General features: G+C 39.8%; 1 protein-coding gene across 1 annotated transcript; it reads right to left on the bottom strand.

The window, feature by feature from the left end:
* Positions 1 to 5150: 5150 nt before the first annotated feature.
* On the bottom strand, positions 5151 to 25514 carry LOC128371255 (phosphatidylinositol-binding clathrin assembly protein-like). The gene is made up of 19 exons (XM_053331523.1): positions 25385 to 25514; positions 18537 to 18679; positions 16079 to 16154; positions 15560 to 15662; positions 15178 to 15271; positions 14979 to 15090; positions 14503 to 14609; positions 13055 to 13096; positions 11080 to 11165; positions 10477 to 10579; positions 10041 to 10174; positions 9684 to 9781; positions 9365 to 9478; positions 9205 to 9235; positions 8924 to 9065; positions 6997 to 7020; positions 6474 to 6530; positions 6169 to 6289; positions 5151 to 5182 (listed from the first exon to the last, which is right to left on the bottom strand). Exons 1-19 carry the CDS (start codon positions 25512 to 25514, stop codon positions 5151 to 5153), a joined length of 1749 nt encoding a protein of 582 aa, XP_053187498.1.
* Positions 25515 to 26128: the final 614 nt, after the last annotated feature.

The following is a 26128-nucleotide window of genomic DNA, read 5'->3' as shown; positions in this document are numbered from 1 at the left end:
CTAAATCTCAAGCCTTTACTGAAGCAGGCACCTGTATCTAACAGCCTGTCACTCAAGAGTACCAGGCAGTCAGAGCCAGAGCTGGATGTGGGACATGTAGGTAGAATGGGTTGTTATAGTTTTTGTATATGTGCCCCTTGGGCCACTTCGGGGTTAAGTGCCTTGCTTAAGAGCACATCGGTAGGCCCTCCATTTCAGAGTTGAATAACCTGGCTCAGGATCGGTTGCTGGTTCAACGCTCGACTCCCCCCCCCTCACCAAAAAAAAACAACGATTTTTAAATGCCACATTCAACTTGTATGAATGACAATGAACACAAATATCATTTTGTTTTAAATTACATTTTGTCCTATGTTCTTTGAAATGTTTATCAATAAATGAATTTTCAACTGAACTATATCATTATTTTTGTGTCAATGTTTGGAGATGCAAAAGAATCACTGTTTATGTACTTGCTAATTATTGTATTATCACTTTCAAAGTGTAAGTGGAGGAGTCACCAAATCACTCTTTAGAGCTTAGCATCAGATGACGTTTTATTCCATTTTCTTCCAAAAACATCAACTTATGCTTTTCAAATAAAAAACAATAATTTGATAACAATGCAAACCTGTTGATAATTCTATCACTTTGATATACAAAAGAAAAAAACAAGTAAATGAGAAGAAATTGAAGTTATGGAAACTCACTCCCTGCTAACAAGACTTTGTCATGGATACTGCTGAGTTTCATGCCTTCGACAACAATCAACAGTTTACAGATGCACAGTAGAGTACTAAATAAATAAATAAAGTGGATGCAGTATACGCAGTACTGAGGGTATACTGAGGTAATCACGATGAAAACATCTATGTTCTTAAATAGATGAAGGATGCAGCGTGAAACTGCATAGACATCATGTGCCTTTTACTGGCATAATGACATAAAATACAGTTTCTGTAGGTCTGGTTTCCAGCAGCCAGATGCATCTGAAGTAGCTTTAGTTATGAATACAAAAGTCTATCTTGTTAGGGACCCCTGTTGAGTATCTGCAGATATTTAAGTCAGTGGATAATACTCTTGGGAGTCTTCTGTTGTGGAAAAAGCAAGACTACAAAAAGCCCATTGTTGTGAGTAAATCTTGATGCATGTTAGCCTCCGTTTTACTTCTTTTCTGAAAATCAGATATAAGTATTGTGTGCGCTGACCATTTTCATTGATTCTGGGGTGGAACATTTTTATAAAGCCTTTTTTTTTAAATCAGACTTGTATGCCAAGATGAAGTGAGGAAAAGAATTACTTCTCAAACTCATCTGTTGAAGCAGTTTTTCTCAAACTATAAAGTCTGAGAAAACTAGAAAAAGTTCAATACTACAACTTGTAAGCCTTATAGCTTTTATGCTATTCCCCTTCTATTGATTTAGCAGGGTAGAGGAAAACTAATGAAGGGTGTGTTCTTGATAATTAAAGCAAGAGCTACCAAAAATGAAATTGACATAAACTAACCCCCTTGCCCTGCTCTGGACAGTTTATGGAGCTGGTGTATCAAAATTTATTCAAAATAAGGGTGTCGTTTCTGGAGGATCCAAGCCTGGTTTCAGGAAACCAGTCCGTGCTTAGGAGGATGACTGGGAACATTTAATTTCAAATGATGGCAACAGACAGTACAAGACTGGGCAAACACGTTAAAAACACCACACAATGTGGACCAGACCAAACATATATTACAGTACTTTGACTTTCAATCACAACCTCCCATGATGCTGCTGGCATAGTATGAAAAAGGAGTGAGCATTCAAACACACGTATTGAAAATAGCAACGCTTTAATAAAGAGCGATTTTACAAGACTGCAATGTCTAGCTAGCTAGGTGATAACTGGCATTGACATTCATGGTGTTTTACAAAGATGCAGTTATGGTAACTGTGTTTGAAGTTTGATGGGTTACTTGCAAGTTGCATTTCTGCATGCGAGGCAGCCTTCAAACAGTTACAGACCCCCACATTGTAAAACAGTTGATTATGAATGTCAATGAACGTTCACGTCAAGAGGTAAGTAAAAAAAATCTCATGGAGAAATTTCCTTAACAATTTCCAAACACACCGGTAAGTGAGAGTTCAAACAATGGTCATGCTTTTACCGGGCACACAAGCCAATAAAAAGACGACACTTAATCATGCAAAAAAAGACAGTTTGTCTTTGTCTCTAAAAATAAAAGAACAAACATCCTTTTGAGTTCTGATAACATCCATCCATAGTGACCTTGAATAAGAAGAAGCTGCGCTTTGATGATGACTTTGGTGCAAAAAAATGTTCCTGTTTCGAAGAGGACAGACCCTGTCCTGTCCACTTCCTCGATGAAGACACTCTTGGTATAGACCAGTTGTGATAGTTTACCCTTGAACCCCCCCAACCCCACCCCCTTCCTCCTCAAGATGGACACAAACATCACAAACATCAACCCCTACCCTCCCACCCATCCCTGGATGATGACACCTTTTAAAATACAACCATTCAAACACAGATACAGCAATAAATTGTCCCACGTACAGTACCTCATCCAATGGGGCTTCGATCACTTTACAGAGAGCACGTCTAAAAACACATGAACGGCATTACCTATATACAGAGGACACAGTAACAGTCAGGTTGGCCCAGGATGGATTGAGCTGCGTTGTGGGCATGAAGTGCACAATGAAAAGAGCATTCAGCTGACGGAGAAAGACAAACCACTGGAACAAGGAGTAATGGAGGAGAGTGAAACGACAATTTTCCAAAGGAGATATCCAAATGTCAGCTGGCCTCTTGTTTTGATGTTCATTCGAAGGTGAAACCTCAAAGAATCTCTGTCTGCTTGGTGACGATTTCTAACACTCAAGTCTCTCTGCTGGTAGTAGAGTGGTAGCCGCGGGGAGATTGGTTTTTGCGTAGCCAGCAGTTACAGTTCAGCGGTGAATCAAGATCTGCCACCACACAGTTGCAATTCTCTGAGGTTAGGAATCAACAGCACGTGCAGCTCCAGCTGTCTGAAGAGGTTCATCTCAGAATCACTTTGAATTTCCAGGTCGGATGACTTGGGGCTTTTTTTGTGTTTTTTAGCAGATGAGTGATCCTAGAGCCACCTTAAATTGATGTTGTGTTGTACAGACTGAGACAGTCACAATAACACTCACTGTTTAGATAGTACACACTACCAGCTTGCTAGAGACCTCTCTAACCGAGGAACATGACCCTGTTCATCTCTATGGGAAGGCATGTGCAAACAAACACACATACAGTACATGTACATACAACAGACACAATCAATAGAAAACAACTTCATCCCCAATCGATTATTGCCCCTTTCAACTGTACATCCCAGCAATGATTTTAGGTTTTTGTGCAGCAGAGCATTGTCCCCTCATCGAAGGTTTGTGCTATATATATATATATATATATATGTGTGTGTGTATATATATATATATTGTCTGTCTGTGGGTCTAACTTGACCTTGGATCTGCCAGAAAAGCCACATTAACATTTAACGTCTCATTAAAGCCTCCCATCTCTGGCTGTCTGAATTAATCTGTATGTCGTCACTGCAGGCATTACTAGGATCGTGATCGGCAGACATTACCCTCACTTGCTTTCTGGCAGTCTCGTCCTCATTTAACTCCTCTGACTGACCTTTAGATGTCCTGTGCATAAATGCTAACACTACATTAACAAATCCCTTTCCATGTTAGCATTGTCTTAAATTCCTCACAGTAGAGGTGAGACATAATTTCCAATATCAAGTTTTTCTGGAGTATAAAGGACTTCACAAGAGAATAATTTTGGACAGGACAGGGAGGACATCATACAGTTGGGAGTTAGGCCAGTTTTTGATTGGCAAGACCGAGAATCGTCTCTTTATGAATATCACCTCTATCTGGCTCTCAGTGCATTTTTCACTACTTTTAGAGCAGTATAACAGAACAGGAGTTAGAAGAGGTTATAAAACAAACAAACAAAAAACAGCATTCTGTACAGAATCCTGATGTGGACACAAGAAGTACATCACTACAGCAGGAAACAGCTTCTAAACAGTCTACAGACAGGTGGAAAAGACAGTAACATGGTTGCATGATATTGCACAGCTGTAGAGGAGGGGGGATGGGAAGAAAACAAAATACACAGTGTACAGCACGTCCCCAAGTAGCAAAGTGAGTCTAAGAGGTTTGTTTACATCCAAATGCAATGCCTGGGTCTGGCTCAGTGCTTTCATCAGTAGTTCCAGTGCAGTAACACGTTGGTACCTGGCAACACATCAATGACATCAGGTACCAAAAGAGAAACACATACAGTACATACCTTACACAGCAACATCCAACCACTCGCACACAAGCGTGCCCTCAAATTATCGTTCCACGTCTTGATTCTTGATGTGAAGTTGGCAATTAAGAACAAATGGAGCTCATAAAAAGACTCAAAAGAATAATGTTGATGCAGCACACTGAAATGTAAAAAAAGGGACACGCACACCCACACACGCGCATACAAATCAATAACTTCTGACATCAGGTGATGGATGAACCAATCTGAACAAGATGCTAGAATCACCAACACAGACACACACCCTTGGCAAAGTTCACATTGCGTAAAGTGCCAGCAAACGATCCAATCAGAGAAAGAGACGTGTGTCCTCCGAGTTTGATTCAGTTACGGGATGGAGAGGGATGTGGGTAAGATAGGGGAGGAGGTTTTTGTACAGGAAATTATCTGGACGAGGAGGTCAGGAAGTGGCGATGGAGCTTCTGCACTTCAATATAGAGCTGTCAGTCTTCCTAGCGTCATCACAGGTCGTCGTAATCGCCAAATTGGCAAATCAAACAGAGGATAAGTGGGATTGATGCAGAGCCTCTGGTGCTCCGGCATTATAGATTCAAAGACAGAGCGATCAGTAGCCACATGGAGAGAGGAGAGGAGATTAGAGGGTCAGGCGACACGGAAAACAGACGTCAGCATTTCATCATTCATCTGTCCTCTCTCCATCTTCCTCTCCCCTCCCTTTTTTTCGCACTCCCTCTCTGTCCTCCTCTTTCTTCTTCCTGTACTGGATTTGGTTCTGGATTTGTTTTCTTCGACTCTTTCCATTTCTTTTCTCTCGCCTTCTCTCTCTCGGCTTTGCTGCCATGGTTACAACATCATCCCTACATGAAGTGCATCTGCAGAGGACGGGGGGAGAATGGAGAGTAATTTAGTTCAACAAAACAGCTTATCAAGTGTTGAGGCATCTATTGACAGGCACATTACCTGCCGCAGTGCCTGGAAAACCGCTTCTTAGGAGCAAAGTGCTTGCTTAGCAATTACATTACTCTGTTTTTTGTTTTGAATAATTGGTCAAAATACACTTGATTGTATGTTATCCTGAGAGTCTTGTAGTCACACCATCTGATTATTACTGAATGTGAAAAACACTTACACTTGTGAAAAATTATCTGACCTTCTATCTATTTCAACCCAATTTTCTCTATGTGACCTTCACATATTTATCAAAAACAAAGTGTTTTACTGGCTGTAACTTCATAGCCACTACATCCTTTTAAGCTATACATTCCAGATCATAAAAGCAAGCCAGCACAATGTTCAGTCACATTTCAGTGTGGGTTGTTTTTCCCCTCACATTGTCTTTAAAATTGCCTATTAAACAGGTCTACATGTATTGAAAGATAAACTGTGATTTTCTTGAGAGATAACTTAAAGTATTTCATTAGAGCTCACATTTATTTGTGTAAGTTTTTAAAAAAAAGCTTCAGTTTGTGCTGCTATACGTTTCATAGAGCCTGAGCAAATGATGAAAAAAGGAGCCAGGAATGCACAATAAGGCACAAATAGCTATCTAAAATAATCAATAAAAAGGCAGATTATCAAAGGCATAGTTTGACATTTTGGGTATTTATTAGACCTTAGAAGATAGATCTCCTGTCTGGGAGTGCCAGCATCTTTTTTGTTGTTAATTTCACTCTTTCCTTGTTGGGTGTTCATTATCTGCACTTAAACTGTAGTGCTGACTTGTTTTAATCTTTATTTTCTCATTTAAAGCAGTCAATACATTTGTTTGATGAATAAAGTGTATTATTAATAGTATTATTATAATAAAATAAAAGATCTAAATATGCATGTTAAATATATGGCAGTAATACTATATGTCTGTGTTTGTGTGTGCTACCTGTGTCCCCGGGATGGGTCCAAAGGGATTGGTGGGTCTCAGGACAGGCTGGTTGTACATGACAGGCTGCGGGGGCATCATGGGAACGCCCCCCATTTGATGACTCATCTGAGGAGGGAGCTGGTCGGAGGACAGGTGAGTGCAAGTGGGGGAAGGTGCAAGCAGGGGGAAGGAAGAGGATAAAGGTGGTTGGACAGAAATAATTATGTCAGATTTAGAGTAGATCACTCCCAAGAGATTATGAAAGAAATATTTCAGAATGTATAGTTGAGACTAAAATGGAGGAAGCTGTTTTTCTTTTTACCATTCCATACACAGGCACTTGGGGTGTCGTCATAGGAAAAGCCACTGGTGCTGGAGCCTGTACAGAAATACAGAGAGGGACACATTATAATGTCTGTCTGAGTAACATGGACTTGATATTGGCCTAAAAGTTGATTGCAAACACAACCCTGGCTGGTACTGTCCGATCTCATGTCTAACCCATCAAAGATGACTCCCTCACAAACACAGAAATGCTTTTACATCCCTAAACATTTGCATTTGTTTGCATCTAGGAAGACACTTAATCCTGAGCAACAAAAGTAAGACTATATTGAATTGAGAGAGCAGATTGGCAGCTTATAATAATCACCAGGGATAAAACAACAATGTCAAGGCAGCACAGTAGCAAAATAATTCCTGTCTGCTACAATAATTCATGTATCACCAACAATACAAAGAGCTTGATAATAAAAAGGCACCAGGGATTTTGGAGGATGTTGGGGTGAAATCTGTTGCAGGAAGTGTGGAAAAGAGGGGAAGTTGAAGAAATATGAGATACTTACATAGCCAGTATAGATCATCCCATTCTTTGGAGAGTTACAGGAAAGGGGGAAGAAGAAGAAATAGTTAATTTTAATGTAGTTTTTCACTTTTACACTCCAATAAAAGCCATACTAATGTCTCCTTCTAGTTTCGTGATAACAGACATCGGAGATCTCTGCCTGCTGAAGTCTGGGGATTCCTAAATGCATAGTAGCTGCTTTAACAGTTGCGAAAATGGTTGCTAACAAACCTTGCATTTTGTCAGGGACATGGGAATGATGCTCCCCCCTTATATCCTCTGTTGCGATCAGTGTTTTTTTTTAACTTTATTTATTTTAACAATAAAACGTTTCTACTTTTCTTCTAAAGGGCAGAGAAGGTAAACCAGACCTTTGCCCATTTCTCTGGATCCAATCACTTCTACTTTCTATTCAAGTCATGCCACAAGCTTTCCAAGCCATTTGCTGAATAAATGAACGGTGTGAGTTGAGAGGTCAATCAGTTGAAAATTAAAAGATGAAGCCAGATTGAATGGAAAAGACGTGGAGATAATTAGAGTGGAGCACAAAGGACGAAGGCACATTAGGGAACTCCTTCAAAAACCCCGAATGCAGCAAAAACATTCAGCCAACAGGTACTTTTGACAATTTCTAAAATGAGACATTAATCATTAGGAAAAACTGACTTCACTGACAAAATGATGGATGGAACCAAAGTAGTACACATTATGATACTTCAAAATATATCTTCTAGACTAAGTGATTGACATCCACACAATTGATCCTGTATAATCTAGAGACTCTATGTTACACATTTAAATAGATGATGAATGAATCTTTTTTTCAATTTCTGTAGATTTTTTGCCTCCCTGTTCTACCCCTCCCTTGCTTGCATGCTTGCAAACTCACTATGCTACCAGCATGTTAAGTTTCAAATGATTTTAAAGATGATTTTTGTGATTTTCACAGTATCACGTAATGTGATTAATTAAGAGTTATTTTGGAAAATCATAACAACAATAAAAAGAGGACAGGTACACATACACATTTATTCTGATAAACCATTCATCCAGTCACTGTTTTTTTCTCCACACAGGTATTTTCAATAATTCTGGCTAATTAGGCCTCTAGTCAAATTGAAGGTGGTTGGAGCTATGCGTAGGATTACATAATGTCACCAAACTAATAATGACTCAATAACTCTGGCCACACTCCATTTGGCTGTGCTGTTCATTACGTAGCGACAAATGGAGTACAGCATGTTACAGGTATGACCTTGAATCTCCTTTAGCTGATATTCAATCAGAGGCAGGTGGTGGAAATACTGCGGTAAGTGTTCATTTAATATTTCATAGCTTTAAAGGTTTGGCAGAGACAGTACAGTACATTTTCCACCACAACAAGCCATGTGAAATATGTGTTTATTATTCTGTATTGTTTATGGTGTTGGCACATGTACTTTGCTTATGTGCTGCACAGAGGTGATGATTCAGAATGGCATGAATGGTGTGTGCCATTTCATGTGCTAAATAAAAAAAGTAGTGGAAACCGCACCTTGGCTGGTTATGCTTTTCCTGGACAGATGTGTGTGGAAAGGGTTAGGATTGGGTAAGAGAGGGGTATGACATGCAACAAAAGACCCGAGCTGGAACTGTGGGAACAGTGGGTATTTCTATAATGTAGAATGCACCTTAACTGTTCCGCCAAGGCGCCCCTTATCAGGTTTTGAGTATATCAAATGATTTCAGTGTCCTTAACTAACAGGAGAATAGGGGAGCTCTCAATCAAGTACAGTCTATACGAGCCCACACTGTATTGAGAAGAGGTCTTATTAGGCAAGGGCATAAGCGCATACACAACTCTGACCATTTTTAAAAAGTCTATACAGAACTTGATGACCAAATGAGCTAATGCTGGCACTTAAAGGTGGATGTAGCTTTTAACTTACCATCTGAGGGACGGGCATGGGTGCAGGTGCCATGGGATGGGTGGTGTGAGTCCAGTTGGTGCTGGTGCACATGGTCTTTGACTGCCAGCCACTTCCTCCTGTTGGCTTCTTCTCTACCAGCTGACTCCACTGGAGCTCCGGCCTGATGCACATAAACACACACACGTAAGTGCACTCACAGGTGCAAGAAATAAATAATGACTCATATGAGAGATCGAACATCAATAAAACTGCACAGCAGCAGTGTGGCCCACTTTTAGATGTCAAGCAAACCCACTTACTTTTTAGCTGGCGTCCCCCCAAACTGCAGATCTGAGAGATGGAAAAAAAGAATCATAACATCAGTCGAAAGGAAGTAACACAGAGGGAGAGTAATAACAGGAAAGACAGAAAAAATAGAAAAGATGATTGAATATTTGGAGAGAGATTCTGTGTACTCACTACCAACAAGGTTGGCTAATGAAGAGTCCAAATCATTGGGCAGCATTTTCCCAGAGTGCAATGGGACTCCAGGGCTGTGAATTTGAGTGGGTGGTGCTGGCTTCAGCAGGTCACCTGACATCCAAAGGTTACCATGGATACATCAAAGGAGAAAAGAGGGGAAATGAGTCAGGAGCATAAAGCAATTGGGCTCCACTGTCACAGCGTATCCAGCTCTGAGCCCTGTGTGTTGAGTGTGAGTGGGAATTAATTTTCATGCTCTGTTGTGTGTTTACATGATTGTATGAGCGTGTGTATTTGGTTGTGTAAGTAGTCCTACCTCCCCAGGCATTGTTATTGTTGGGCACAGTGTGTGTGGTCTGGATGGGGGTGAAGTTAGGCTGCAGGGTGAACAGCTCACTGGTCAGGTTTGGCACACTGCAGGAAAGAATTTTTTATTTTTATGTAACCAGAAAAGTCCATTTAAGTAAAAAAAATAATTTACAGTGACAGCTTGGCAAAATGCCTCTAGTTGAAGAACTGGTGTAAAGTGATAAAATGAAGCAACAAACCCGAGAAGGTAACTGGATCGCGGACAAAACAGAGAACAAATAATATTATAGTTTAGGCTTGACAAAGTCTAACCACAGATCACTTTCTCTTTTCTGCGAATGTGACTGCAGATGTTGAGACTCACTGGTTGTTGATGGGTACAATTGGTGAGTTGGAGAAGAGATCTGTGGCTCCTCCACTGCTGTTGGCACTGCCCACCGACTGGGTGCTGGGTGACACATTGGGTGTCTGAATGTCAATCACCTTATGACTGTCCTCCTGCACGGAAAGCATCAACAGGAAATTATTATTGTTTGTATAATTTGATATTTCTATGGTGTTAAGCTCCTCTGGAAAAATAACAAAGGATACAAATTATTAGGTGAGTGTGCATAAAAAAAACCTTTCCTCTATGCTTGAATGGTTGTTTGAATGAAAGTTCATTTTCTATGTATTTTATTGTCCATTCAACATTATCAACAGTGTGAAGGATTTCAATTATTTCAGTGTGCTTTCTTCACATAAAAGCAATGGATATATGTGCACAAATGAGTTTTAAAAGTGTTGTGCAAATGTCTCGCCTTGTGTTGCTGCAGTCTGTTGTCCTCTGTCTTGTCGTCCATACGGCTGAGAGAGATCCCAGTGCTGGAGAGTGAGGACACTGCACTGGAAAGAGTGCTGGATCTTCAGGTAAACACACACACAAAAACACACACATGTAAACATATTTTTGCAAAGCCTGCAGAATTTACACAGTTGCTGTGTCGTTTTCTTTTATTTGTCTTTGCTCTATTTACTGAGTTGCAATTTATAGAGCTTTGTAACCAATACTTTATTTTAACAAGACCGAGAGTCTAGAGCCATGCTAACCGCTCTGTGAGGTTGCAATGCTCATTATTAAGAAATCAAACTATTCAATGTATTGGACAAATTGAAATTTCCACTCAAATTCATGGGTCCCAGACAATGTGACTGGTGAGTGCTACCAGCAGGTTGACATCAATGGTTTTGAGTGAAATACCTCATCATTTATTACTATTGGACAGATTATCATCAGATATGGTGCTAGTGCTAGTGGGAACAGCAGCACTAGTAGTAGCCATTTTGCAATAGCAGTAGGAAGAATAGTAGCTTAAGTGGCTGCTGCAGCAGAGCTGAGTAGCGTCTTTGTGATGGGAACATACCTGCTGGCCGTAGAGAGGTCCTTGAGCTTCCTGCCCTCCAGAGAGGCTAGATGCTGCTCCAAAGCCTCCAGGAGAGAGCTGGGAGCCTGGTGGGAGGATGGGGTGGGTAAAAGGGTGGGAAGGTGAGGGGGTAACATTAGAGCCACAGTCAAGCATATAAAGTGGGACACACTGCTTTCTCTCACTCCCCTCCCTTCAACTCCTCACTTTATCTCACACACCCAATTCAGTTCAATAACACACTCCGTCACTCACATAAAAACACACACAAAGCAGCAGCAAAATTAAGACATCGCCCTCAGATTCATGTACACTTATCTACTCTATGAAAGCTCCTTGTTTTTGTTTTTTTGTAGTTTTTTTGTTTAGTTTTTTTGCATTTGGTTTCATCAGGTTTGGTTGACCAGCATGCACAGATCAGCTGGATCATGCAAGCGAGTCCGCAACGGGACTGACAGCAGACAGAGCAGAGCACAGCATCATTGCTGCAGGGCTCCAGAGTAGAAACACAACAAACACATCTCTGCACTGTCTAACGAGTCCATGCAGATGCCAGCAGTGCACAAACGCTCTCATAAACACACACACTTACACACGCATACAATTAAAGAAAATCACAATTCGAAAATTAAGAGTTAACCCGTGGATTCCATTTAAGGTTAAAAGGAAAATTACTGTATTACTGATTTAATTTAGTTTGTATATTAGGCATTAACTCAGTAACAAAATGTTATAACACTGGAAGCCAAGGAAGTTAACTCAGTGAAATGAAAACATCAGTTGAAAATCCCGGTATGCACATTGAGCAGCTGGCCAGCATTCTTTATTGGAAAACAAAAAGGATGGATGGGTTCGTTTTGACCACATGTGATACCACGGTTTTCATCCAGAGTCTTACATTTCAGTGTCAGAGAACACAATGCAAACACAACAAGCAAAGAAAAGATTTCTCATATACTTATTTTAAGGGGGAAAGAGAGTAAAATGCGAATTCTGGATATCCTTCTTCAGAGAAATCTAGAATATGCTAAAAGTTTAAAAGTAAAACAGACACATATCTAGAGCTCAGTATAGGCATGGGTCACTATGTTGTTGAATAAGAGCATATAAGGTCTTCATAAGCACTACAAACATGGAGTTTGTTGGAGTAAGTTTTTTAAAAAGTCAGCCCTTTTCAGTTTATTAATTGATTTATTACATTGTAAACATCCAATTATTTGTCCACTGAAAAGGATAAATTGTGTATCAGGCCTTCAGCATGATATGCAGTACTTATGATGGCATTATGTACACCTATCCAAGTCATATTTGCAGAAACCTACTTAATAAAAACCATTCGCTGCTCTCCCCACAGCTAATGCAAAGGGACATAATCTTTTCAGGGAAATTATTTCAACACTGCTTATATGGGCAAAAAAACCTATTTCATGAAGCTGTGCTGACTTATTTCTATGATAAGTCTTTTAATCAAGACAGAAGACTTGATATTTACACTGGGAAAATGCCAGAAAGACTGTTGGAAAAATTCAAACAGATACTAAGCCCCGGTCATGGACATCTATGGTGGAAAAATGTGAAAATATTGTGAAAACTTTTGCAATTCAGCTTCACAAATCGAACCATAAAACAAAATAAAATTTGTTCTGCATTTATTCAAATAACAATAAAGGTAAAATCCTGCACTAATGCTTAAAAATTGTGGGGGAAAATGGTGCTTCAAAGTTATTTGAAGTCCTGCATTTATTGGTTTCTCTCTAATCTAGACTCTGCTCAGACAAAAAAGAAGAAAATGCGAAGGAATTAAGGAGAGTGAAGAAGAGAGGAGGAGGACGGGGCAGCTGCAGTGTGGGCAGGTCTGTAGGGTGAGTAGGGAACGGGAGCGTTTAGAATGAAGCATTATGGGATTGACTTGACGGATTTATATAGTGGTTGACTGACTGGTTGATTGACTGATTGAGATGAGATGTAGACTGACCTGTGTGAGATCGGGGCTGTCGCCCTGATCTATCCCAACTCGCTGTGTCACAAAAAAGGAGGGAGGGGTAGGGGAGGGAGGCAAAATAAAAATAAACCAAATGTAATAATAAAACAAGGAATAAACCAAAAACCCAACAGACCACAGATTAAAAAAAGGGAAGAGGCGTGTGAAGGAGGAAGAGGAGGGAGAAAGAAGAATCAAACTCAAGCATTCATTACTTCATGCAATGGCTGAAAAGGAAAACAAATAAAAGACAACAGAGGAGGAGGGGAGGAGGGCGCATGCACACGCATACAAACACCTATATATATATATATATATATACATATAAAGTATATGTACACACACACACACACAGACACATATAAGTACACACACACACTGAGATCTGGAGACTGGATTGAAATGAATGCTGAGCACACTGACTGATTGATCAGGCAGGGCAGAGAGGGCAGACAACAGGTCACGTGACTGCGAGGTAAGACACATCCAAAAGGAAGACACTCAACTAATGTTGACTTTGAACAGAAAGAGAAGGGGAGGGGGACACAGATGACACACAAACAGACAAACACACATTTTGTTAGACAGGTAAGATGAATGGGTCCTTAAAGTCAACGTTAGTCTGTTGTTGTTTTTTTCTTTGGATCGAGCGGCTGCACCCCAAACCTTCGTCCAATTGGGAACGAAACCAAGCAGTGAGAAAGCCTTTGAAGATGGCGCACGGGATAATGCTACACAGTCTACAGAGGATAAAAACTGTTTATATTCACTGTGAAGCCTAGCAAGGACTGCAACTGGTAATTGGAAAACAGCCATTATAAAGAAAATTGTGTATTTTTTTAAGAAAAGGGTGGAAACAAAAAAGGAGGAAGAAGAGACAGAGATAGTGGTAGAAAAAGAGCTTGCTTGAGCATGCAGTGCAGGCATGTGAACAGGCAGCACCGCGAGGGGTCCCTCAACTGGAAGCTCTACATGAGTGGCTCTCCAATAGGCTAAGACTCAGCCATTAATCACTGTCTTGGAGTCACCCCCTCCCCAGGTCAGGGCAAGAGAAGAACAGAACAAAAACAAACAGGAGAAATCTAGAGGCAAAAAAAAAGACTTGGAAGATTAAGGAGAAGAAACCCCCGGACACTGATCTACGGTCAGTTTTAGCTTCCTCGCAGATGAGGTTATGGAAAATATCGACCGTAAATCAGATAGCAAGGGAAACAAGGGTCTGGAGCAAATCTGAACAGGTCAAAGTAGATTTTATCTGCAGGTTCTGCAAATTCTTTTTCTGAGGAGAAAATTAGAAGCAAACATGTACATGTATCTATATGAATTGAGAGGTGAGGAGAGGAGACCGTTGAAATTTGCTCCAGACACATATTCCCGCCCTCTCAAGTGGTGGTTAACTCTGTTTCCTCCATGGAGGGACCAGCAAGACGATCGGATGTTACCTCAGCCACTTTGAGAAACTCGGACAGTTTGGTCATCCTGTTGAGGAAGGTCTTGTAGATCTCCAGAGCTTCTTTGCACTGGTTCTTCTTCATGTCAAAGTATTTCTCTGTGTGTCAGAGGACCAGAATCTGCATCACTATTGTGTTATATGCACTTTAACTTGTTCAACACGAACACATATGTGTCTATTTGTCATTTAGTAAAGATGAGAGAGTCCCAGTCAGTATGAACTCTAGACTGAAGAGTCTGCTGGACTGTTCTCAGCCCCTCATGTTTTATTGGTTTAATAATTACTGAAAGAAAGGGGGGTTATTTTTACTGTCTTTAAGTTGAGAGTAAAATGTATTTCCCCTTAAAGAAAGATTGAATGGAGTCACAGTCTTGGGATCTCAACCACAACAGATTACTGCAAAAATACAAAATGTATTCAATAGAGATTAACTCTGGATTAACTCTGGATATATGTATGGTTTACCCAGCATGTTGATGACCCCCTCATTGTAAGCAGCAAACAACCGTATGGAGTCTTTAAACAGCAACATAAAAGCTGTGTTGATCACGCCGTTGGTCAGCTCGTTGGAATTAGGCTGGAGTAAAGAAAGAGAAGAAAAGCACTGAGATCGGATCAAGATTCAGTGGTTGCTATTGTCTCTCAGACAGACGTGTTGAGTTACCTGGAAGTCCAGCAGTGCATCCAGCTGGTTCTGAATGATGGGCAGAGTCTTAATCAGCTTGTCTGTGTTCATGGTGCGCATCACACCGTCCGCCCTGATAAAACACAAGAACACATGCACACAAACACACATGCGACACATATACAGGACTTAACAAGCCTGTAGACTAGAGTGTGTGGGTGTATGGAGGACATTTAGAACTGAAATGGTAAATTATATTGATATATGCTTTTATTACAGGAAAAATACAAAATCTATTTGCTGTATAGTTGAAGGAGAGGAAGAAATTGAAACTGCAGTTGTTTTTTAAAAAAATCACATGCTTTATGGTCGAAATGATCCTCCATATATGTAACATGTGTCATCTGAAAGTGTTTGTTACCCTCGCTTCATCTTGGTGAAGTCCACTGCTGCTAGTCTGTAAGACATGGCTTTTTCATTCAGGTAGCGGCTGTAGCGTCTGATGAAGGTTGACATGTTATACCCTGGAGGGCAGACAGGGGGTGCTACAGTTAGAAACTTGTCACTTTAACCCATTTTTAAACCAGATTAAGAAACTGTAATCCCTTTCATGTGGAACTTCTCTATGAACAATCTGCTTTTCCCAATATGACAAACTGGGCTTTGCTCCACCTTACCTCAAGCTTTATTAATGTATGAATACATAAACTTAATCACAGAGTTCCTGAGCACGTGTTCACACATTCAGAAGCTTCTTGTACCAAACAAATAGCACATTTGTCTGCAGCTTTGCAATCCTGTACAGTGATTTCTCTTTGAAACAGCCTCTGAAATAGCATTATTGATAGTGTTACTGTGCCAGGGAGAGTCCGACATAAAGTCATTTTATTAGACGAACAGCACTGCTGAGTTTACAAACAGCCAAATGGCATTAAATCACCTTGTAGTGCAGCCTTATCTAGAAAGTTGTTGAGGTTGAAGAGCGTGTTTCTGGAGGCAAGGTACTGCATCAATCTCTGATGGAAAAAGAAGAGAAAAGAGGAAAGCGTTATCTGATGCTGCTCCCAGACAACATCAAGTCATGTCCACACAGACACATTGCCGTTGTTTATACCACACATTTGTAGACTGGAGTTGCAGCTTTATGAGCATTTCACAGAAGCTGAGCTGCTGTTGAGGCAGAAATAATCATAGTTTGTCGTCATAGAGTCATGAAATGGCCATTTCACTTCTTTACTGTAGGTACAAGTGCATGCACAACAATGTCCTGCATTCAAAATCCCACTTAAGTAAAACTACAGAAGTATTATAACCAACATGTGCTTAAAGCAACAATGAAAAATGGTCCTCATGTTATTATTATAAATTTCATTATTATATTGTTAGTACAGGTCAATCAATGCAAATTTAGCTCTTAAATATATTGCTCTACTTAATTTATATTAATTTTTAGTACTTCTCTGTAATCTTGTATAGTTGTACTTCTTTGGGCTTGGGACAATTAGAAATGAATCCATATTAGCAGTTTAGAGCTGAAATGTCTCTTTGGTCAAGCTGATAATGAGTCAAATGTGTGTCATGGAGAAGACAATGCTTTTTTGAAAGGGGTCACAAGCCAAAAAGGTAGGGAACCAGTTTGAACTTTAACAATGCATTTTATTTACTAGGCTTATTGCATTTTTAATGTATAATCTTCAGATAAATGTAAAAAGCAGATCATTTCCTTCTTAAATGTAGTGAAGTAGAAGTATTAGGTAGTATGAAATGGAAGTACTCAGGTAAAACACAAATAACTCTAACTTTGGCTAAAGCTAAAGATAATTATCAGTAAACCCACTCAAATGATCTCATTCTAGTGTCCTTTTTTACCAGGAAATACATCACATTAAGGAAGTAAAAATGCCAATTCATGGAGCTCTAAACCTCACAGTTTTTTCTGGTCAGGTAGACTGAAGCCCAGTGGAAAATGCCAGACCAGGCGCACAGCCAGTTTAAGCATCGCCGTCAGATTTCCAAAACATCATGTCAGTGCTAAAAGCTTTATTGTTCGCATACTTTGAAAGGGTCAGTGTGCCCGCTGTAAATGCTGCCACTTTTCAGTCTGAGCCATTCTCATCATTGGTAAAAATGTTTGATGTTTTAGTTGATGCTCTTGTAGTCTGAGCGGGGCAACGATTTGTCACACTGGTCATTGAAATGTCAGCAGGATACTTCATCAGTCCTTGTTGGACACATGGAAGATGCAACATCAAAGAAACTCGCTGCAAGAGAAAAATTGCTACAACCCAGTGAACAAAATGTCAGTCTATGGACAGATCAATAATTCGAGCTTGCCGATTGGCAAACGTCCACATCTCTCTCATGTGTGCTGTGGCAGAGGTGCAGAGAGCATTACATCGTACAGTGCAGTTTATTTAAACCTTTCATTGACTCTTTTTCAAGTGTGTGGTATTTTTATGGTACACTAATACACTATGCCAACCCAATTGCGTTTCTGCAAACCACAGATACATTGAATCTTTATGCTTCACTGTTGGCTGTTATAAGTTGAATAAATATGTTTTATGATGTGACAACACTGTGGTTAAGGTTTGGTTAAGCCTGGGTACAAAAAACACTTACTTAGAGTTAGGGATGGGTCATGGTTTGGGTTTAAATAAAAAAATGTCCCAGCCTCTCACTAATGATTGATTGATTGACTAATAACACTTGGTTTCATCAGTTGAAACGGAAAGTAGGGAGTGGTCTTGAGGTGGTCTCGAACAGTGCTCTCTGCTCCTTTGATGCCTTTTGAACTTCTCATCTAATTAAGTTTTTAGCCACCCACCTGATCCCTCCTCCTCCTAATAAGAAATTCATATAGATGTCATCTGAACTTACTGTTGAAATGTAGAGATTCATTTTATTTTGGCGAGCGGGCTGACTGTGATCTATTTCCAGATTAACAGATGAATCATTTGATGTATAAAATGAATAACTATCAGAAAATAGTGGAAAATACCCATCAAAAATTCCCAGGATCCAAGCTGTCATCTTTGAACTTTCTGATATTCTGCACCCTGCTACTGTTACAACTAACTGAACAAAGCGATCAACAGTAGAAGTAAATGTTTATCCTAGTTGACCTTCAAATGAGAATTAGCAGACTTTACTTATGCATGTGTGGGGATTGTGTATGCTTATCAGAAAGAAAATCACTGCCATCCTACATTTTATCTATATTTTCAAAAGTGTTTTCAGTTAGACTTTTTTTATTGTGCTTTTGCAATAGACAAGACTAAACTATAGATGCTTAGTCCAGATGTTGACTACATTCTCATAATTATAAGAAAATACATTTTGAAAAATAAGTATATTTTCCCTCTTTGGGCTTTGATGCATTGGTGTGTTCAGCTCACCTCGTTGCCGTACATCATGAGGTGGTGTGTAGTGATGAGTGCTTTGAAAACCACAATCCAGCTGTTGCTGGCTGTGCGCTCCAGCAGTGTATCTGCCAGGTGGGGAATGCTGACGTTCAGCTCATTGGTGCAATGGATCAGGTCTGGAGGACACAAACAAACAGTGTGAAACAAACTGGACATGCAGAGATAACTGTAAAAGCAAAGTGATCAAATAAACAACCGATTAGTGGAACAAGAATTATACAGAAACAGGTGTGTGACCCAGAACCTTTTTACTTACTGTAAGTCACTGTGAATTAAAGCATCAACCACATGCCAAAATCATAATTGATAACTTTGGAGAGCATAAAGGTTGAGTTATTATGAGTGAACAACCACAACATATGCAGCTATATTGATTGGTGGCTTAATATTAGCACAGAAATCAATAAACAAATGATTATTTAATGATGGAGAATGTATAGATAGATGAAGCAGGGTTACTGTATCACAAAATCCATTTTGTATCTGTAATTCAACAGTGCTGCCTACCAACCCCCCAAAATGTCAATAAAATATCAATTCAGAAGATGGAAAGGTGCATTATAAGATCAATTCTATTCCAGTACAATCAACTCCAGGGATGCATCATTTAAAACAAAACAAAAAATAGACTGATGATGAATATGAACCTGGATTTTCTTCCAGAACATCTTTGTTAGCAGTGATTGACTAAAACTGAGATGACCCCAACATTTAATAATAATAATAATAATAATAATAATAATGATAATAATAATAACTTTATTTTGTATAGTGCCTTTCATGAAACCCAAGGTCGCTTCACAAAAACAAGAAACACAGACAAAAATTTAGCCTGTGAGACTCACATTTAGAGTGTAAATTGCCTGTTTTAAGTCAATGTGGGATGCATTTCAAAAGACAAATGTGTTCTGTTGCATGTCAATTTCAAAGGTTTATAAAAATATAAAAAATTTAAAATGGATTCAAGAAGAGAAACACATTTTTAAGCAAGGCAGAGACTTTATATTTATAATATGTTCCGAAAATTAATAAATACAAATAATAGCCGATTAAAGATTCAGTAGTGAATACTTAACGTATGTACAACTAGGACACACTGTAGGAACAATGGCCTAAATTCTTTAAGGATTTCTCTGGCTAAAGATCAAAATGTGAACTATGTTTGGCGTGTGTTTAATCTCAAAGAATTTAGGTTCTTTGAGATTAAATCCTATATGTGCCCTATTGTATTTTATATACTACATTTGATAATGCAAATCCATAAATGTTGCTTCCACAAAAAAAGGCTAATAAATGACATAATTGTTCTGCTTTGTATGTGAAATTATTCAGCTGTGATTTACAAAGGTTTTATTGAATTACTGAAAGGAAAATATTATATTATAATTATATTATAATATAATTGCGAAAAGCTTTCTTCCAAACTTGACCTTCAGAGTTTTTACAGGAAAGCTTTTCATACAGATTGACTGTACAGTACTGTACACTTACAGGACCCTATAATTGCATGATTGCTATAAGCTTTTCAAGTTTAAGATTTTCTATAAACTACTCCCTTTTGCTCTGAACATCAGTGTTAAGATGTATATACACAGTGTTCTCAGTACTACAGTCAAAACTGAGATTGTACAAAGTGTTTAAAATACTGCCAGGAACAGGATCTCAGCTAATTTTCCTAGAAACTACGTATCTCATTTAGTCGATGGAACAGTGGAACAACACTGACAGAAAGAATAAATTACTGGCTGCGTGCTCCAGCACATTAAAACAGCCTTCTCATGTGGAGCTGTCAAACTACTTTCTTGTAATCATGTAATCGCCGAGATAACTGAGAAAAAACTTCAAGTAGTTTTGGAGTCTGAGGCAAATACTCCTCCGTCTGTTTCTTTCACAGGATCAGAGGTTATCAGGGTTTATTGGAAAGCTCTGTGATGTTTTCTGTGCTCACTGAAATGCTGGATACCAAACAGTCCCGGTGGATACCACGGTTAAATGTTTAGTGCATGTCCAAGGCCCCCGGAGCACCAGCAATTTCCCACAGCTAAAGCTTCAATCCCATTCATCTTGACTTTGTTATTTTCGAGTGTGAAAACGTCAGTGCCAACAGCACAGGCGATAATAACTGTAACAATATTGATTATAGTCTTCATATGCTCGTCCAGCTTTGCCTGCCATGAATTATCACCTTATGACCGGCTGCAGTAAGACTTGCTGTAACATTTACTCCCCTGCTTTAGGGCCAAATATTAATCAAAGGTCAATGTACTTTCAATATCTGAAAGTGGAACATGAAACATGCCCAGAAAACTACATAGAAACCCATCAAATGATTATCTACACATTTTGAATAAATATCCTTAAACTGCAATGGTTATATCAAAAGAGATGGATGACTATAGATTATGACATTTTGACTGAATGTCAATGTAAAGCATATTTACTGATTTCTATAAATCTGACTATATCACTGATGTACTGTACATAAATCACAAACATTTATTTCTATTTTATTCCAAGAGGAATTTGTTTCACATTCCTTTCTCCCAATTAAATGTCAGGGCATTAGTATCAGGACCTAACATGGTAATGGAAGCGTTCAGTCATGCTTTACACATTGTTAATGGTTTGTTTGTGAATTTCCTCCTGGCTCAATAATTAATTGGACCATATTGATTTCTAACTAATTAATGTTTCCTGTCAAAAGGAAACACACACAAACACACAGGTAAGGACATGTCACACTCTCTTTCACCATGTTAGCAAACTATTGGAGGGAAGACCTTGAAAATGTATACAAATATTCATGATCCTAAGAGGATTAATCCCTCTGATTTTGGTGGTCCCCTAATATTTCCTTTAGCATTGGTGAATATGAAAAACTTTCATCATCCACTGAATTGTAGCCATGAGCATGTTGACATGTAGTGTAGTTAGTAATTACACCTTTAATTAAGATGAGGATCATAACCTGTTAAAACATTAAATAGCATGTTAGCATTCTGACATTAGCCTATAGCGCAAACCACCCCTGTGCAGCCTCAGTGTTGCCAGCATGGTGTTATATTATTTTGCTTTTAGCAGAGTAATTGCTTCTTCAGTACAACCACACCTAAATAATAGAGCTTCTTCAGTTAAATATATCCATGCTGTGTCCACCTCTATGTACTCCTTTGGGTATTAATATATCATAGGATTTATCATTGACGTGTGACAGTGTAGATAGCCAGAGGGATGTGTATCGACTGTATGATTGCCAACTGGGGTTACTGATAAGCTGCACATCTGCTGCTACATCAATAACACAATTTGAAATAAGATTTAAGGTATCAGTGTGCAAACATTTATACAGTGACACAGTTATGGTCAGTTTGTATTGCTAGTTAGGGTAAAAATATAAGACCAACTTATGGTGTAACTGCAAGGATTTCTCCTCATAAAAACTGAAAATAGGGAAGATGAAATTTTGAGACTTTATGTAAAATGTAATAGATTAGATAAAGTCATTTTTAAGACCTGAGATTGCGTTGTAAAATAAGGCAATTGCACTGATATATACTGTAGCAGTAGGAGGGTGAGTGTAATATTGACTGTGAGTCAAAGCCACACCATCTATTGTATTCTTGTTATTCGGCCTGCTATTACTTAATTTGTCTGACAAACCACAGGATGTGGCTACCAAGGAACTAAAAGCTAGTGATTATTCTTAACACATTCTGTTGCCTTTTCAAGCATCTGCAGTACATAATCATTACAAACATGACGCACAACTAAAGAAATCATACGCTGAATAACACTATTGTGCTTTCAGGGCAGAAGGTCATTTTCTTGATTACTATTCTGCATGTGATGAATCTGGTTTCCATCACCACTCTCTCCTATCGTGGCCACGCAGAGTATTGCTGAGTGAAATCCCATTACTCTGTCTGTCATGCTCGTCATTTGCTATGGGTTGTAAATAATCAACATTGGCTGTGTATGTCACAAACCAGTCTGTCAAGGTCATGACACTAAGGGGTTTTGCTCATTCTGAATAGCTTCAGTGACCAGCATTGCATTTGATTTATCATGCACTGCATTTGGAAGAACGGCACAATAATTCATCTTTCTTTCCACTGTGTTCAGAAAGGATGGATCAATAACATCTTGAGTGTATTTTAAAGGTAATTGTATTGTCATGTGTATTTATCAAGCCTCTCAGATTAGGTAAACTGATCCAGAGTCACTGCACAGGTGCCTTTGAGGTTATTTCTTTCTGATCTAAACACAAAAAAACGTAGGCTGGATTACCTTCAAGGGATTTTAAACCCCACTGACAGGAAAGTTTGTCAGTAACCTCGGCATCATTACATTTTGTTCCTTTAAACCTATTCTGTTACCCACATTGATTTAGTTCCATTTGCCAGTCAGTCCTGCTGAGGGCTTTTAAGCACCCCTTCAATTACTTTCAAAACACAGACCAAGTATCTGTCACTTTTTATGACCCTGTTTAACCAGGCCAGTAGAATAAGAATAGACTCCCAAATCAGATGGTGGTCTGGGCGGGCAGCAGTTGTTGCACAAGCCTGACCTCTCAGACATGAGAACGACCCTGCAGTCTTTCACATCTGACTGACAAGAAGCTCCTTTAAAGCAATTTGCCTTCTCTTTGCACTCTCTATCCACATCAACAACGAGGTCCTCTCAACAGGTCAAGGGGTTAGATACATTGACCTTCTGATCACTTCCTTCCCTGCGTTCTTCCCTAACTTTAAAAGTACAGCCTCCACACAGAGGCTGGAAATAGAAAGTGAAGTGTTTTGTTGTGAAAGCTAGACGTCTCTATTAGAAAAGCTCCATCTCCATGGCTCAAGAACAAAACATTTATTGAACAAAAAGTTTAATTCAAGCTTCAAGGGGGTGAATTGGTGAATTGAGCCAGACATGCAGTTTCTACTTTTTTATTCCACTTATGATCAGCATGAGAGCCAGATAAGAACGAAAATGCCTCATATAACCTCCTCGACCAGAATAAACTGGTCCATTCTACAAGAAATGCCATTGTCCTTGAAAGCAACGGTAGCCAGTAAACCTTTTCATGATCCATGGGAGGCTGAACAATCTGTCATGTAAATGCTGCTACTGGATGGTTCTATTCTCAGAATATCTGCTCTCTTGAGTTACATGACGTTCGCTGGTTTCTGAGAGACTCTGACTCATGGCAGGTATACTGAAAGTGGATCATCTTTACCATTCAATAACTGCAGGAGTACAATAAACCAATAATTGTGGTGGTAAACACAGCACTTTCTTTGATTATTTTCTTTAGCACTTAAGACTCTCTTTTGAATACTTAATTTGATTGATTTCCTTCAAAAATTTAAAATGCAACTGCAGTTAATCGTTAATCAATGGATTCCAGTTTTCATTTGTGCAGGTGTTTTTCCAGATTTCCTGTTTAGGATGGAGCAACAGGCAAAATCTAAAACATTAGACTCACAAATGCAGCAGCAATACCTCAAATATTCAGGCTTTAGCTGTGGTCACCTCCGGGATAAATAGATCAAAGCAGCACTGACCTAATTAAAGGTTTGCCACAAACGTCCTTTTTCATCATACATGCACTTACAAACCCGCTTTTGGACACTTGCACTTGCGTGTTTTATTCTGCACTGTAGCGGCCTTTCAGTAGGGCAAACTGATACAGCTGTTATTTAGATGTACTGTTTTGAGGTACCTGATGGCACATCTTGTGAGGGAGTCCAGAATTCCCAGTGTCACCTCTGCTGTGGACATGACTGACTAATCCACCACCAAACTAACCGGCTGAGTGGATCACCGACTCTCAGGCTGGTTGGCTACCTGCCGTGTTGTTTCTCTCATCCACAGTCCTTCTTAAATAGCCATCTTGCTATTTTTCCCGTCTGTTTCTCTTTAGCTGGTGGACTGACTGACTGCCTGGGAGTCTGACTGGCAGCACCATTGATTACCCGTGCTCTCTATCGATCATGTCAAGTAATTATTGTGAGGCAGAAAAGCCACCTGACCTAATAATCACTGGTAAAAATCTACATGTGAGGAATGCTCTTCTCTGCCTGTGTGTACATAATCGCTGTAATTTGCACACACATCTAATTGGCACAATGTGGAGATAAAGGATCTGTACTGACACCAGCAGTGCTCATTGTAACACCCAGTGTATAGCTACAGTACTCACACATGCTGGCCCTCTGCTCCTCCAGCACCTCCGGACTGACAGCAGTAACACATACATCCATAAATGATAATAATGCACCAGAGGACATGAGAGTGAACTTGGCCTCAATGTGTGATCATAGAAATGAGGAGAAAATGTTGGTGATGCTGCAGGAATAATGCACATTCTGTACTGAAGTGTCTCCAGAGGATACAGTGCTGCTGCTGCTGATAGTGGCATTAATAATGGATAGGCCTACACTGTAAAGCGGATGGTTGCAATATGATTAGCTTATACCAGAGTGGCCTATTTCCCCTGAATGACATGCATAGATAGTACCTGGCTGATTGCCCCTCGCTTTATTTTAAAATGTACTATTCGTATTACATGCCAGGTGCATTGTAGTGTATGCTTTGCTGCGTAAATCACATTTTAATCTAAGGGAATGTGATGGTGCCTAATTAAAGAGGCTGCAAACATAACCGGGGCCGGATGAGAGGTGGTGGTGGTGGTGGTGGAGGAGAAAGAGGAGGGGGTGAGGGGATAAGAGGCATAATAGATGCTGTTTATACAGGCCACCCTTTGTGAGGAAAAGATACATGCACACAGGCTATCTATACAGTAAGCAGTGATGGTATGCTTAACCTACAGTCAAGGTGTTTCTTCTTGGGTCCGCTGACTTCATGCGTCGTGGCCTTGCAGACGGCTTTGCTGATGGCAGACCCGGTCATGCTGTGTTGAGCGGCGGCGATCCGGTCCGTCAAAGACTGTCCCGACATGTTACGGTGGAGGCAGGCGGAGTGATGGTCGAGTCGGGGCGGGGGGAACCGGGGAGGACGATCAAAATGTCTTTAGCGACGGGGAGGAGGGTAGTGCCCTCTGCGAGGATCGGCCGTCTGAGCAGGAGGAGCAGCAGGAGGAGGAGGAGGAGGAGGTGGTGGTGGAGGAGGACAGCAGCGTACACCGACGAGGATCCGGTGGGAGAATTCATGCGGCGGCCAAATAAAACATAAGACGGTCACATCCAGAGGAGCATTTAATATTCAGTCGAAGGCATCAGAAAGAGCCGGCTGCAAAAAAAATAGGCTGTGCATAAAAAAGCTGCAAAATCAAATAAATAATCAGAGCGGCCTGCATCAAAATCAGCTTCCTATAATAATACACGATAATGTACAGTAAGCTGTGATGTATCCCTGAAATAGCCGCTGCCACAAGGGTGAGATGCGCCTGTACGAGGACTGAATCCGAAATACAACAATCGAAAGACTACCGGTGATTATTATCAAATCTATGCGGCATCCCCTATGACTGACTCATTTTTCAAAAGCGATATAAAAAGATGTCCTTTCCCCTTTTTTTCTCCCCCCTCTCTTCTTCTTCACCCGGTTTCTCC

This window comes from Scomber japonicus, chromosome 13 (assembly GCF_027409825.1).
Source record: "Scomber japonicus isolate fScoJap1 chromosome 13, fScoJap1.pri, whole genome shotgun sequence".
Classification (NCBI taxonomy): domain Eukaryota; kingdom Metazoa; phylum Chordata; class Actinopteri; order Scombriformes; family Scombridae; genus Scomber; species Scomber japonicus.
The sequence above is the reverse complement of the archived record's forward strand: the minus strand, read 5'-3'. Positions and strand labels throughout refer to the sequence as shown.